The sequence below is a fragment of the Giraffa tippelskirchi genome, chromosome 2 (assembly GCF_054371585.1).
Source record: "Giraffa tippelskirchi isolate mGirTip1 chromosome 2, T2T-mGirTip1v1.2.pri, whole genome shotgun sequence".
In the NCBI taxonomy this organism is placed as follows: Eukaryota; Metazoa; Chordata; class Mammalia; order Artiodactyla; family Giraffidae; genus Giraffa; species Giraffa tippelskirchi.
In genome coordinates, this window is record NC_137276.1 from 165,275,060 (window position 1) to 165,289,830 (window position 14,771).

The 14,771-nt window shown below is 44.6% G+C and overlaps 1 protein-coding gene across 2 annotated transcripts in view; it reads left to right on the top strand.

Annotated features, from left to right (window-relative positions):
* Positions 1–14,771, top strand: part of SLC12A8 (solute carrier family 12 member 8) — a 141,562-nt gene that overhangs the window by 17,392 nt on the left and 109,399 nt on the right. The window contains exons 3-4 of one of the 2 annotated variants that reach the window (XM_081571698.1): positions 2,321–2,467; positions 7,541–7,732. The exons of the other annotated variant lie outside the window; for it this stretch is intronic. Of the exons in view, the coding sequence (XP_081427824.1) occupies positions 2,321–2,467; positions 7,541–7,732 (339 nt within the window). The remainder of the gene's footprint in view (positions 1–2,320; positions 2,468–7,540; positions 7,733–14,771) is intronic. 2 annotated transcript variants of the gene reach the window in all.

Genomic DNA, 14,771 nt, shown 5'->3' on the forward strand with positions numbered 1-14,771 from the left:
ACACTGTTATTATGCAAGGGAGCTGGTTTGAGCTGTCTCTCTCTGGCTAGTACTCTCCTACAAGGTCAACACTGGGGCCACCAAACTCATTTCAAACCACACATGCCTTTACTTACAGCTTTATTCTGAGGGTGAAGATCTAAAGTTTCTGCCTCATTCATGTGTGTGGCACCTTTAAGGCTGGTTTAGTCCAATGAGGTCCGGGGAGTGAAAGGCTTTTCATATCCTATTAGGTAACAAAACAAATAAACAAAACAGCCTTTCAGAGTGGAAATATGAAGACTGTGATGAATGATGAATAAAGTTTCTAGAATCACAACAGAAATTTTAAGGATAAAGCAGGTGTTGTTGCTGTTGAGTCACTAAGTCATGTCTGGCTCTTTTGTGACCCCATGGACTGTAGCCCACTAGGCTCTTCTGCCCATGGGATTTTTCAGGCGAGAATACTGGAGTGGGTTGCCATTTCCTTCTCCAGGAGATCTTCCCAACCCAGGGCTTTTCTGCATTGGCAGACAGATTCTTTACCACTGAACCACCAGTACTTAAGCAAAGTCCAGGTGTTAGAAATTGCATCATAAAGAGTGAAACTTAGGAGAGAAAAGAGCAAGTGAGCTGTGGTGCAGGTTTTACAGTCTGGGTTGGGGAACTGCAATCCAGCTGTGGACCTAGGACAGTTGTATCTCTTCTCCTGGGCTCTCTTTCCTCAGCAGGTTGTAGACAGGGGCCCTCTCCCTGCCTGCCTCGAGGGGTGATGTGAGCACCAATGGAGGGAATTGATGTGGAAGCTGAATCCACTCTCTAAGTTATTACACCTTGTTGCTATTGTTATGACTGTTTCTAATAAATAATAGACCTGCAACAAGCCATGGAAGGAAGTGAACATAAGCAGAGACAGGAAGTTGGGCCAGGTCCTGGGTTTTGAGATTAAGATCCTGGAAAGCAGTCTTATTATACTTACCCCAAGGTCCCTCGGTACCATTTGTTTGAAGACAAACATAGATTGGCAGGGTCTTCGCCCTGAACCCCGATCACTGTTCTCATGTTTATTGACTTTCAGGAGATTGCTCATTAGTAGTTTGCTAAAGACAGACGAACAGAAATACACAGAGATGAAAGGCATTCCAGCTGGTGTCAGGGACTGTCAGAGACTCCAAGGAGTCCCCCCGCCCATCTGTCCCATGTGGCTTCATTGATGTCCCTGATGATTATTCGAGGCCCTTTCTTCCTATGTTAGTGCACAATACAAGGCAGGAAGCTGATATCCTCTCCTTCTGTTTTAACTGAGTATAGCTGGATGCTGGGCTTGATCCTAGATCATAGGCACACCCACTGTTCTCAGATGTTCGGGGGCCCTGCCCCTGACTCTGGACCTCCGATTTCCCCTGTCAGTTGACTTTCCTGCCTTCTCTCTGAAGTTACAGCTCACATACATGCACCAGTCAGGCTTACTGCTCACAGTGGGTCTTAACTGGGTGCCTCTCTCCCCGGTCCCTAGGTGAGAATCACTCATCGCTGTTGTGGCAGTTGAAGGCCATTGGAAGACTCCTAGTGATGTTTGAATTTAATTACCAAACCTACGTAGAAGCAGTTCCTAGTATGAGTGGCTACTGATTTTAAGATCGTTTCCATAAGTTTTAGTCTTTCTAGTAAAGAGTCTGTATGAGTGTTCCGTGAGTGCCTTTGTTATTTTTGAATTGGAAAAATGAGCAAAGCGTCTGTTTCACCACTTGTTACATTCATTCCAGACAACTGCCAAACGATGCCTTGGGATTCTGTGGTCTGGGTGAAAGGGCACTTAGGGATCACTGTCTCAGCTAGTGTTCAGTGAGGAAGACAGACACTGCCCTAGGTTTTTTAAACAGAGGGAGTTTAACATACAGAGTTCATTACAGAAGTGTTAAAAGGGCGGGAGCAGCAAAAAGCTAAGTAAAGTAAGGTTCCCCAAAGACTAGTAACTGCTGGAAGCCGCTGTTCCCCTCCAGGAACAGAGGCCTGAGCGGGAGGATGGCGTCACCCAGAGCTCGTGACCACTGTCTGAACTGGAGCCCAGCATCCCAGGCTCGCCCACATCCTAGTGGCTGGAACTCAGTCATGTGGCCACACCACCCATAAAGAGACTAGGAAACAGTCTCCTGAGTGGCCAGAAGGAGAGGGAAAAAAGTTTGCTGAACAGCACGTCTGTGCTGCATGCGGGCATAAGAATCGCAGTGCGCACAGGCCTGTGTGGCATGGCAAAACGCAGAGCTTTAAAGCAGGCTTCTCCCAGCATCCCTCCCACCCCCACTGCTGTTGAGTTGACTGCTGTGTGCCCTGTTTTCAGGAGGCCCTGGCCCAGCCCCAACCCTGGTGGAAGATCCAGCTGTTCGTATGGGAGCCGGTGCTGTTTGGGACCTGGGACGGTGTGTTCACCTCCTGCATGATCAACATTTTTGGGGTTGTCCTTTTCTTAAGGACCGGCTGGCTGGTGGTGAGTGATGAGCTGGTAGCCCTGGAGCCTCTTCTGGGCCTGGGATGTGGAAAGCTCTGTCGCCCTTGGGTATTCCATAGAGTGCTCGACAGATTCCTAGAGCACAGATGCTCCAGAGACAGGAAACAAGATCAAGCACATGGAGTAGCTAGCGTTGCTTTTTCAGTGAGAATCCTGAGAACCTGGGCCTCAGACAGGTTCACGTGGAAGCCTCACCATGGATTTAACTACAAAAATGAGAGCACAGAAGTCAGGGTGCGTCTCGGGTGGGACTAGAGGTGGGTCAGAGAGAGCAGACTGATGGCAAGTTTGCCTCCAGTTTGTGACCCTCTCCAGCTTTCCTGGTGATCTGCAACTTGTCTGATGCCCCGTCTGGAGAGGCATAGGGAATTGTAAAGACCTACAGTCCTCCTCTGTGCCTTTCTCTTTGCTTTCACTTCACTTCTGACACCATTGGTCACCAGATATATGTTTTTCTTCCCTTCACCAAGCAATTCTGTAACACCAGCTGAGTGTCCTACAATTTAACTCAATTCTAACACTGTCTACCTGGAGAGAGCATCATATTGCACAGGTTAAGGGCTCAGTCCCATAAAGCTGCCCCCACCTACTTCAGCTGCCAATCACAAGTCTAGGTTGCCCCTGTGCTTCAGGGGTTTCCCTGACACCTCCCCCAGATTCAGTTCACTTGCTAGAGCAGCTCACAGAAATCAGGGAAACACTTATTTATGTTTACTAGCTTATCAAAGGGTATGATAAAAGATATAGATTGATAGACAGATGAAGAGATCCATAGGGCAAGGTCTGTGAGGGTCTTAGGAGCAGGAGCTTCTGTCACCGTGGAGCTGAAGTGTATTACCCCCCTGGTATGTGGATGTGTTCACCTACCTAGCAATTTTCTGAACCTCAAACCTTGGGGATTTTTATAACAGCTTCAGCATACATGATCCATTATTGATTCCATTTCCAGTCTCTTTCCCCTCCCTAGAGAAGTGTGTGTGCATGTTGAGGGTGGTGGTGGTGGAAACTCCAAGCTTCTAATCATGGCCTGGTCTTTCTGGTGACTAATCCCCACCTAGGAACCCACTCACAGCTGCCTAGTTAGAACAAGAGATGCTCCTAGGGCTCTTATCCCTTAGGAGTTTACCAGGGTTTTAGTAGCCCTGGGTCAGGGATGGAAAGTGAAAAAGTGTTACTCGCTCAGACGTGTCCGACTCTTTGTGACCCCATGGACTGTAGCCACCAGGCTCCTCTATCCATGAGATTCTCCAGGCAAGAATACTGGAGTGGGTTGCCATTTCCTTCTCCAGGGGATCTTCCTGACCCAGGGATTGAACCTGGGTCTCCTGCACTGCAGACACATTCTTTACCATCTGAGCCACCAGGCTCAGGGATGGGGTCAAACACTAATATTAGAATGACAGATGTTCCTAATGCTCTTGTCACTGGAGAAATGACAAGTCAGAGACTTTGTTCCAGAAACCAGGTGCAGAAACCAATATGCAGTTGACCTCTGAACAATATGAGTTTGAACCACATACTCCATTTATACTTGGATTTTTTTCAATAAATACTACAGTACTACATGGTCCACTGTTGGTTGAATCTGTGGATATGAAACCAGATAGGGAGGGCTGACTATGGAACCTGACCATTCACAGATTTTGGTATCTGAGAGCAGTCCTGAAATTAATCCCTTGGGGATACTGAGGGATGGCTGTATATATTTTCTGTCATCTCACAGAGGTAGAGAGAGAGGTGTGTGTATGTGTTTATTGTCAGAATTTGGCTCATGTGATTATGGGGGCTGGCAAGTCCAAAATCTGTAGGGTAAGTGAGATGCAGGTAAGAATTGAGTTGCAGGTTTTTGAATTGAAAACTTAGAAACTTATATGTTGCAGTCTGGAGACCAAATCCCTTCTTATTTGGGAAACCTCAGTCTTTGCTCTTAAGGCCTTCAACTGATTGCATGAGAACTACCCATATTATGTAATTTCTTTTACTTAAAGTCAGCTGATTGTACATGTTAAACACATCTTAAAAATACATTTATAGCAACTTCTAGACTAGTGTTTGACTAAAAAACTGGTCATTATAATCTAGCCAAGCTGGCACATAAAATTAACCATCACATCTGTAAATTCTAGGGGATGAGAGCTTCACTGTAGTGGGGTATATGGGATTCTTAGCCCTCTTAGGAGGCTGGGTGAGGCCAGCCCTTCCTCAGCTCTTGCTCTCCTCCATACCCAGGCCTGTAGCTTCAGGTTCCACCTTTAACCAGAGCCTGAAAGTGGGTCTGAAAGTTTTCTTTATTAATGTGTGGAAAGCTTAGAGCAGGTTTAGCAACCTCTCTGATGTGGATGGTGTGAATCCCTGCCTCTCATACTCCTCCAAAACATACAGGGGAGCTCTTACAAAACAGAAAGCCTCCAGCTCAGATGCCTTGTGCTGGGAGGCATTCTCATGCTTCTGGGATTGAGCTCTGGTTTTTCCCCTTCCTGGGGGCCACCCCTCTGCCCAGCACCTCCAGCCTGTGTCCTAGGGAGGCCTAGCCAGCTGTCTGCTGTGGCAGAGGAATGCCTGGCTGTGATAGCCTGGGTCCCTGGACTCTGCCTTCTGCAGGGGATGATTACAGAACAGTGGAAAGAGGAAAGGATAGACTCCGTCTTGAGTCTTAAATCTTAGGGCCTCCTAACTTTTCTGCTGGGTGATTATTTTATGAGAAGTGGCTATCTAGAAGTGTTGATCCCATCCGCCAAGTGAAGTACAACTTGTATAAGTTATCATCTATTGCATAAAAAATTAGTCCAGGACTTAGCAGCTTGAAGTCACAAATTTGTATTTATCTGGTTGTTACTATGATTCCAGGATCTATGAGCAACTTAGCTGGCTGCCTCTGGCTCAGGCTTTCTTGTGGGATTGCAGGCAAGCTGTCAGTCAGGGCTACAGTTTCATACGAAGGCTCCACTGGCAGAGGGTCTGTTGCTAAGATCACGATGAGGTTGTTGTCAGGCTTTGTCATATTGGCCTCTTCACAATGTTGTCTCAATACCTGCAGCTGGCCTTCCCCAGGGCCAACAACCTTGAGAGAGTGAGGAAGCAAGTGCCCAAGATGAAAGCCGAGGTCTTCTCATACATACCCTCATCTCAGAAGTGACGTCTCATCGCTTCTGCAGGGCTCTGCTCACTAAAAGTGAGTCACGCCATCCAGCCCCCACTCAGGGAAGCAGACTACACAAGGGCATGAATGCCTGGAGGTGGGGACCACCAGGACCATCTTTGAGGCTGCTACCACACAAACACATCCTTTTGCCCTAAAGTGATCTCTCCTTTTCAATTCTGACATTAGTTTTGCCTGAAAAATCATATTTGAACATGGAAATAAAGGTAAATGTGAAATGCCAAAAATGAAGTAGAGCTTTTAGGGGATAACATAAAGTGGAGGTCACACCCAAGTCATTTTTAAATAGAAAATATTAATTCTAAAGAATAATTTGGCAGCATATTTATAATTTGAAAAATACTATAATGGCAGTTTTGGTATGAAACTTTAAAGATTGATACAGACTTTTAAAAATTATCCCATGTAGACAATTTAAGAGTGCAAAAACAAAGGAAGATAATAGTATAAGTTCATTAAAAATATAAAATCAACAAAATAAGTAACTCCCTGAATAAAACATAACTGAATAAAACCTAATCCTTTAGGTACTAGGTAGTTTACTGTGACAAACTTTAAATCCATTTTTTCCCTTTCTCTATTAATAGAATCATAGTTTTACTTGGTATGGCATTACTCCCAGCTGAAAATCCAATAGATTAACAAATACAATAATCCCACTTCATTCTCCAACCTCCATCTAAATAAGATGTCAAAATAAAAATGAAGAAAATATTTACCTCTTTTTCTCCCCATCCCCACACTATTTTTGTTGTTGTTCAGTTGCTCAGTCGTATCTGACCCTTTGCGACCCCATGGACTGCAGCACACCAGGCTTCCCTGTCATTCACCATATCCCAGTGCTTGCTCAAACTCTTGTCCATTGAGTCGGTGATGCCATCCAACCACCTCGTCCTCTGTCGTCCCTTTCTCCGCCTGCCTTCAGTCTTTCCCAGCATCAGGGTCTTTTCTAATGAGTTGGCTCTTCACATCAGGTGACCAAAGAATTGGAGCTTCAGCTTCAGCATCAGTCCTTTCAAGGAATATTCAGGATTGATTTCCTTTACGATTGACTGGTTTGATCTCCTTGCAGTCCAAGGGACTCTCAAGAGTCTTCTCCAACAATGCTTGTTTATTCATTTGTAAAAGATCTTTCATATAAATTAACCAATTTTTCAATGCATTGAACTTCTAAACACTCAAATAACTTTCAGATGATAAGCATGTTTAAATGTCAGAAGAGTGAGAAGAGAGTAGATATAATAGATGTACCGTGCACACAAATGAAAGAGAAATGGAGAAAGCAAAGAAACCGCCCCCTCCCCAAACCTAATCCCGCTCTCCTGGAGTACACAGCCCAGAGGTAAGATGGGCTTGGAAACAGACTCAGTAAGACAAGTGCTGGGATGGGCACTAAGCCCTGGGTACTGCTGGAGCCCAGAGGAAGTGGTCTGGGGGCAGCTTCCTGGAGAAGGAAATGGACCCTGTCTTGAAGGATGCATTGGAGTCAACCTGGCAGGGAAGAGGAGTGGGCAGGAAGGTATTCTAGGCAGGAACCTCATGGGTAGGAGGGCGGAGGTGAGGGAGCAGTGAGGTCATCACTGGGGCACCCAGTGTGTCTGTGGGGGAGTTGTCGGCTGAGGGATGGGAGGGTGGGGAGGTGGAGAGGGGACAGACCAGGAGGGGCCTCGTGGGGGTAGGATGTGGCTTTGACTTGACTTGTCAGGGCTTGGAAGTCTTGTAGAGTTTGCTGTAAGAACACTCGGCTCATCTGGAATTCCTTCCAGGCCTCACCCCTATGGTGCTGCCTCTGTCTCTTCCCAGCGGGCTCACCTATGAGGGCGTGGGGGTAGTGGTCAGTGCTCCCCCCTGTGCCCTGACTCTGACCTGACTCCTTGCTTTCCCCCCCGCAGGGAAACACAGGCGTGCTTACAGGCGTGTTTCTGGTGTCCTTCGTCGCCCTGGTGGCCCTGGTCACCGTGCTGTCCGGCATCGGGGTTGGGGAGCACTGCGGCGTGGGCAGCGGTGGCGTGTACTCCATGATCGCTGCGGTCCTTGGCGGGCAGACGGGAGGCACCATCGGGCTGCTGTATGTGTTTGGACAGGTGAGGCTGCCGACCTGTGGAATGGCTTCTCTTGACTTGCCATCTGCCGCCTTCTTCTCATCTACGTTCCACCTGCCCCCTTGTCCCCACTGCTGACCTGAGAGGCAAGTGGGTGGTTGAGGGAGCTCGAGCGGAGCCGGGCTCTGGTCCACGGCCCTGACCGTTAGTCTCCAAGCCTCCTCCCCCTCCACCACCTCTGCCTCTGGAATCCTGCTGCTGCCAGGGAGCTGGGAGGCGTGGGCTGGGACCATCTTTACAGCCTGTTCTGGGGAGGGGGTGCATAGCAGTGGCCGGAGCCCGAAGGGCAGCTGGGTGGCCTAGTCCCTGGGGCACTTTTACACTGAAAAGGGGACATTTCGCCTGTGCCAGGGACTTCCCTAGAAGCAGACAGCTCTCAAATGAACCGGAGCTCTAGGCTCACTGATGGCTTGACAGCCTCAAGAGGGAGGCTGAAAGCCCCTGTGTGGACGCCCTGTCTGAGAAGGAGAATACTAATGAGGGGGCCCCTCGCCAGGGTGGACGGCGGCCCTCAGAAAACCACTGAGGAGAGAGAGGTACTGAAGCGTGTTTAGCTAAAACACAGGGACGGTGACCTAGCGCTGAGGAAACAAGTGCAGACACTAAGAAGCAGGTCTTTGTGAGGCCTTCTTGGACTGAAAAAGGCTTTAATGATTGTGCAAAGAGTGGTGGGTGGCTGAAAAAATAGTTTAAAGAAAAGAATCGGTCTAAGTAAGAGTACAAGAGTCTCCTCAAAGAACGCATCGGTCCGTTCCTTTTATTTTTAAGCAGCAGGGGCAGGATATTGTAGCAAAAATACATCTGATTCTCCAACAGCACAAAGGTGTGTGTGTGTGTATGTGTGTGTGTCTGTGTATAGGACAGATGCGTGGAAGGCAGACACATGGTCAGTGTACTCTTAAAAACCCCTTGCCTTTACCTTTATGGAGAAGGATCTTTAAGCAGGGTAGTTTGGGAGGTGACCAATAAACAGTCAGTTTACTTTATTACCCCGGGGATTTATATACTGATTTTTTTTTTTTTTTCCACTTTGTTGCAAGCAGGCTGCAAGAGGGACAAACAGCAGTCCTCACTTCCCCTGCTTCCTGGGGTAGACAGAAAGCTCAGCTCTTGAAGCAGACACCACAGACAGGGGACTGGTACTAGTCGACGGGAAGCCCTCCCTCCTCACGCCCCCCACCCTGCCCCCCACCCCCAAAGAGAGGAAGTCTCCTGAATGTGAACTGACTTGGGAGGAAAAGTGATCACAAAGATGTTTTCCGAGAGCAGGCAGCCCCTCCTGAAAAGCCATCGCACTGACAGCCTTGCTTGCTTGCTTTCTGTTGGTTTGGGGCCCAGCCAGAAACATCCGTGCCCCTCTGGTCAGTGTCCTCACCACACCCCTGCTTCTTCTTTGCCTGACCTGGGCTCTCTGATCAGGATGTGGCTGTTTTCATATGCTGCTAAATACAGTATGCTAGCATTTTGTTGAGGATTTTTGCCTCTATATTATGAAGGATATTGATCTGTACTTTTCTTGTGATGCTATTGTCTAGTTTGGGTGTCATGATCATACTGGCCTCACAGAATGAGTTGGGAAATGTTCCCACCTCTTCTATTTCTGGGAAGAGTTTATGAAGGATTGGTGTTAATTCTTCTTTAAACGTTTGGGAGAGTTTGGTGGTGAAACCATCTAGTCCTGGGCTTTTCTTTGTAGGAAGTTTTTTGATTGCAAATTCAGTCTCTTTACTTACATAGGCATATTCTGACCTTCTGTTTCTTCTTGAGTTTTGGTAGTTTATATCTTTCTAGGAATTTGTCCTTTTTATCTAGGTTATCTAATGTTTTGGCATATAATCATTCATAGATTCTCTTATAATCTTTTGTTTTTGTAAGATTGATAGCAGTGGTCTCCCTTTCATTCCTGATTTTAATCATTCGAGTCTTCCTCTTTTGTTGGTCAGTCTAGTTACAGGTTTGTCTGCAAAGAAGCAATTTTTGGTTTTGTTGCTTTTTTCTATTTTTTTTCTGACCTCTGTTTGATTTATTTCTGCTCCAATTTCTACTAGCTTTTTCCTTCTGTTTGCTCTGGGATTAGTTCACTCTTCTTTTTCTAGTTTCTTAAGGTGGAAGGTTAGGTCACTGATTTGAGATCTTTTTCTTCCAGAGAGTGGTTGAGGTTTCTGAGGGTCCTCATTCATTCCTGGTTCTTCAGTTCAGTTGCTAAGTCATGTCTAACTCTTTCCAACCCCATGGACTGCAGCACGCCAGGCCTCCCTGTCCATCACCAACTCCCAGAGCTTGCTCAAACTCATGTCCATCAAGTCGTTGATGCCATCCAACCATCTCACCCTCTGTCGGCCCCTTCTCCTCCTGTCTTCAATCTTTCCCAGCATCAGAGTCTTTTCCAATGAGTCAGTTCTTCACATCAGGTGCCCAAAGTATTAGAGCTTTAGCTTCAGCATCAGTCCTTCCAATGAATATTCAGGATTGATTTCCTTTAGGATTGACCGGTTTGATGTCCTTGCAGTCCAAGGGACTCTCAAGGGTCTTCTCCAACACCACAGTTCAAAAGTATCAATTCTTTGGTGCTCAGCTTTCTTTATGGTCCAACTCTCACATTCATACATGACTACTGGAAAAACCACAGCTTTGGTTCTTATTAACCCCTAATCCCCTCATCCCAGGGCATGCAGGCCCTTATGTATTTTTAGTAATTGCCAGAGGAGATGGCAATTACTTCTGCTTTATTGACTATGTCAAAGCCTTTGACTGTGTGGATCACAACAAACTGGAAAATTCTTCAAGAGATGGGAATACCAGACCACTTTACCTGCCTCCTGAGAAATCTGTATGCAGGTCAGGAAGCAACAGTTAGAGCTGGACATGGCACAACAGACTAGTTCCAAATAGGGAAAGGAGTATGTCAAGATTGTATATTGTCACCCTCCTTATTTAACTTATATGCAGAGTATATCATGCGAAATGCCAGGCTGGATGAAGCACAAGCTGGAATCAAGATTGCCGGGAGAAATATCAATAACCTCAGATACGCAGATGACACCACCCTTATGGCAGAAAGGGAAGAAGAACTAAAGAGCCTCTTGATGAAAGTAAAAAAGCAGAGCGAAAAAGTTGGCTTAAAACTCAACATTCAGAAAACTAAGATCATGGTGTCTGGTCCCATCACTTCATGGCAAATAGATGGGGAAACAATGGAAACAGTGAGAGACTTTATTTTCTTGGGCTCCAAAATCACTGCAGATAGTGACTGCAGCCATGAAATTAAAAGACGTTTGCTCCTTGGAAGAAAAGCTGTGACCAACCTAGACAGCATATTAAAAAGCAGAGCCATTACTTTTCCAACAAAAGTCCATCTAGTCAAAGGTATGGTTTTTCCAGTAGTCATGTATGGCTGTGAGAGTTGTATTATAAGGAGAGCTGAGCGCCGAAGAACTGATGCTTTTGAACTGTGGTGCTGGAGAAGACTCTTGAGAGTCCCTTGGACTGCAAGGAGATCAAACCAGTCCATCCTAAAAGAAATCAGTCCTGAATATTCATTGGAAGGACTGATGCTAAAGCTAAAGCTGTAATACTTTGGGCACCTGATGTGAAGAACTGACTCATTGGAAAAGACCCTGATGATGGGAAAGATTGAGGGCAGGAAGAGAAGACGATGACAGAGGATGAGATGGTTGGATGGCATCTCTGACTCGATGGAGTTTGAGCGAGCTCCGGGAGTTGGTGATGGACAGGAAGGCCTGGAGTGCTATAGTCCACGGGATCGCAAAGAGTTGGACATGACTGAGTGACTGAACTGAACTGAGGAGATGGCCTGTTGGCCCTGGAGCAGGATCATCAAACTTCTTCCAAAAAGGGCCAGATAGTAAATATTTTAGTTTTTTGTGAGAGTGTCATAGGTTTCTTTCACAGTGACTCAACTCTGCTATATAAGTGTGAAAGAAGCCATAGACATTTGAAGTGGACAGGGCTGTGTGCCAGTTAAACTTTATTCCCCAAACAGGCAGCAGCAGGATTTGGCCAGAGCGCCAGAGTGCCAGAGTTTGCTGGCCCTTGCCCCAGAGCATCAACATTAAGAAGATACAGACACTTAAAATAATGATTTTTTTTTAAGCTTACAAAACTTCCCACTGCCTTACATCCTTCCAGACCCTTCCCCGTTCATCTCTCTGAGACATTGGTGCCAGGCCTGTTGTGTGTGGAGGAAGTGATAAACTGGGCTCCCTACTTGCTCCCTGCCCTACTCTCCTGAGTGATTCCTCAGGACCGCTTGCCCTGGACGCAGAATATCCAGCTTCAGCTTGCACTGTCCTGTCTAAAAGCATTTATTCATGGCTCACCTGCTGCTCACTACACTCTGTAAAAACAATGGAGGACTGGAAGACTTTCCTGGACCCAATACAGGCCTGGGGTTTGTGATGTGGAAGCAAACACATGTGTAGGAAATACAGCCTACCAACTCAAACCTTAAACTAGGGGTTTTATGTGAGAAGAGGAAGGGTGTGGAGAGGCAGCTCTATCTTCTAGGTAGATTTTCTTTCTGGAAAGAAAAATGCCTATGATTGTGAAAACGCGTTTTTTTAAAAAAACAAATTCTTTCAAAGGGAAGTGTTACACCCTGAAAATATAGTGGGTGACACCTTCTGGTTCCTGTGTCAGAGGGTTAGGAGTTCTCTGTAGAGGACCAAAGAGAAAAAGGAATGCTTGTGATTCTAAACTTTAAGAGGAGATAAAAAAATTTTTTAAATATAGTAAATTCTTGGGAGATTTACACATGAAATCGAAAGAGATATTTTCTAGTGAAGAGGAGCTTCACGGAAGGTAGACCATGTCTAAGGTGGTTGGATTGCTCTGAGCAACCGCTGGCAGCCACTATGGTCCATACCTCTCCCTAGGGGAGCCCAGGCCAGACCTGAGCTCGCTGGCAGTGATCGGGCCACGGGGGAGCCTTGTGTCCTAGAGGCACTGTGCCCAGATGCAGTTTTTGCATAAACAGAATAATACTCTAAATATGTTTGTTTTTATTTTCCTTGATAAAATTTCTTTAAAATTGCAAAATGATGTGCACTGTAACCGGGTAGCACATCAGAGATAATGGAGATGGAAAGGTCATTTCCGTCCCCTCCTGTGGTAACCAGTGTGAACACCAAGTGTCCTCTTCAGCACCTTCCCTTGTGTTCACTGACATGAATTTATGGGTGTTTGAAGCACTTGCTTGGTTTTACAAAGATGGGGACAAATTTCATAACCTATTCTATGACTTGTATTTATCACTGAACAAGAAGTCATTGACATTCTGCCAGGTCAATGCCTTGAAGTCATGCTTTTAAACTAGTTGCTTAGTATTGTGTGATATGGATGTACTGTAATTCATGATACATTCATTTTCTATTCATTTTTTAACTCTCTTATGTAAGAGTAGTTTTATTTCTTTTCTCACTTCTAAAAGTCTATATCTTTGTACTTTCTCTTCTTAATCAGGCTGTCAGGTGTTATTGTATTTTACTGATCTCAAAAAAGAAAAAATCAGCTTTGTTCTTTGTATACTTTCTTTTGTTTTTTCCTTTCATTTTATTAATTTCATATATCCTTTTATTAAATATTTCTTCTGACTATCTTTGTATTTATATTGATTTTTAAAATCACTTCTTAATACTTTGTTCCTGTATTTTTAAACTATTAAAGAAAATTGGAATTGTAGTTTTCCCTCTTCTGAATGCAGGATTAAGGTGCTTCTCAAGTTTTAGAATAAATTCTTTTTATTGCTTTCTAGATAATTTGAAATTTAAAAAATTTCTCATTTTGCCAACATGGCTTAAATTTATTTCTGTTCTATTTTCCCCCTTGTTGATTTGGAAATTCTACTATGCTTTTCATTCTTTGGGTAATTACTATCTGCTTTTAGAAGCTGTAATTATGCTTTTTCTATACTTCCCAAATAAAAACATTACTTATCAGCTCCTCCACATACCAAATATGAAATCTCTGATACTTTTACCTTAGTTACTCTTACCTCTTACCCTCAAATCCTTAGGTTTTTGAGAAGATGATTTAATTTTGGGCTGTCAAAACTTTCCCCTAAAAGTAAATCTCTTCAGTTTCAAAAATCTTTATTTATAACTTGTGTTGCAAATTTCCAGTGACAGTACCATCATCTATTTAGCACTTGCAAAGTATTTTATTAAATTCATGGCTGTTTCCTTTTCTTCAGTAGCTACGACTCAACAACAATAACATCAACAATAATGATAATGCTAATAGCTATTATTTCTGCAACTCTAACTATGAGCCAGGTGTTGCTCTAGGATTTTACACGAATTATCTCATTTAATCCTAACAATAACGTTTTTTTTTTTTTTGAGGTGATTTCTTCTTTTTTTGCTATTTAAACTCTTTTAAAAAATTAAAGTATATTCTTTCCATTATGGTTTATCATAGGGTATTGAATTTAGTTCTCTGTGCTATACAGTTCTCTGTGCTAACCTTTATTCATTCTATATATGTAATAGTTTGTGTCTGTTAACCCTGACCTCCACTCCATCCCTCCCTAAACCCCTTCTCCCTTGGCAACCACAAGTCTGTTCTCTCTGTTGTGAGTCTGTTTTGTAAATGGTTTCATTTGTGTCATATTTTAGATTCCATATATAACTGATGCTATGCTGTGGTTAGTCACTCAGTCATGTCTGACTCTTTGTGACCCCATGGACTGTAGCCCACCAGGCTCCTCTGTCCAGGAGATTTTCCAGCAAGAATACTAGAGTGGGTTGTCATGCCCTCCTCCAAGGGATCTTGCCAACCCAGGAATCAAATCCAGGTCTCTCTTTGCAGGTGGATTCTTTACCATCTGAGCCACCAGGGAAGCCCACACATAACTGATATCATATGGTATTTGTCTTTCTCGTTCTGACTTGCTTCACTTACTACGATAATCTCTAGATCCATCCATGTTGCTGCAAATGGCATTATTTCATTTTTTTAAATGACTGAGTAGTATTTTATTGTATATAATTGCATTATATAA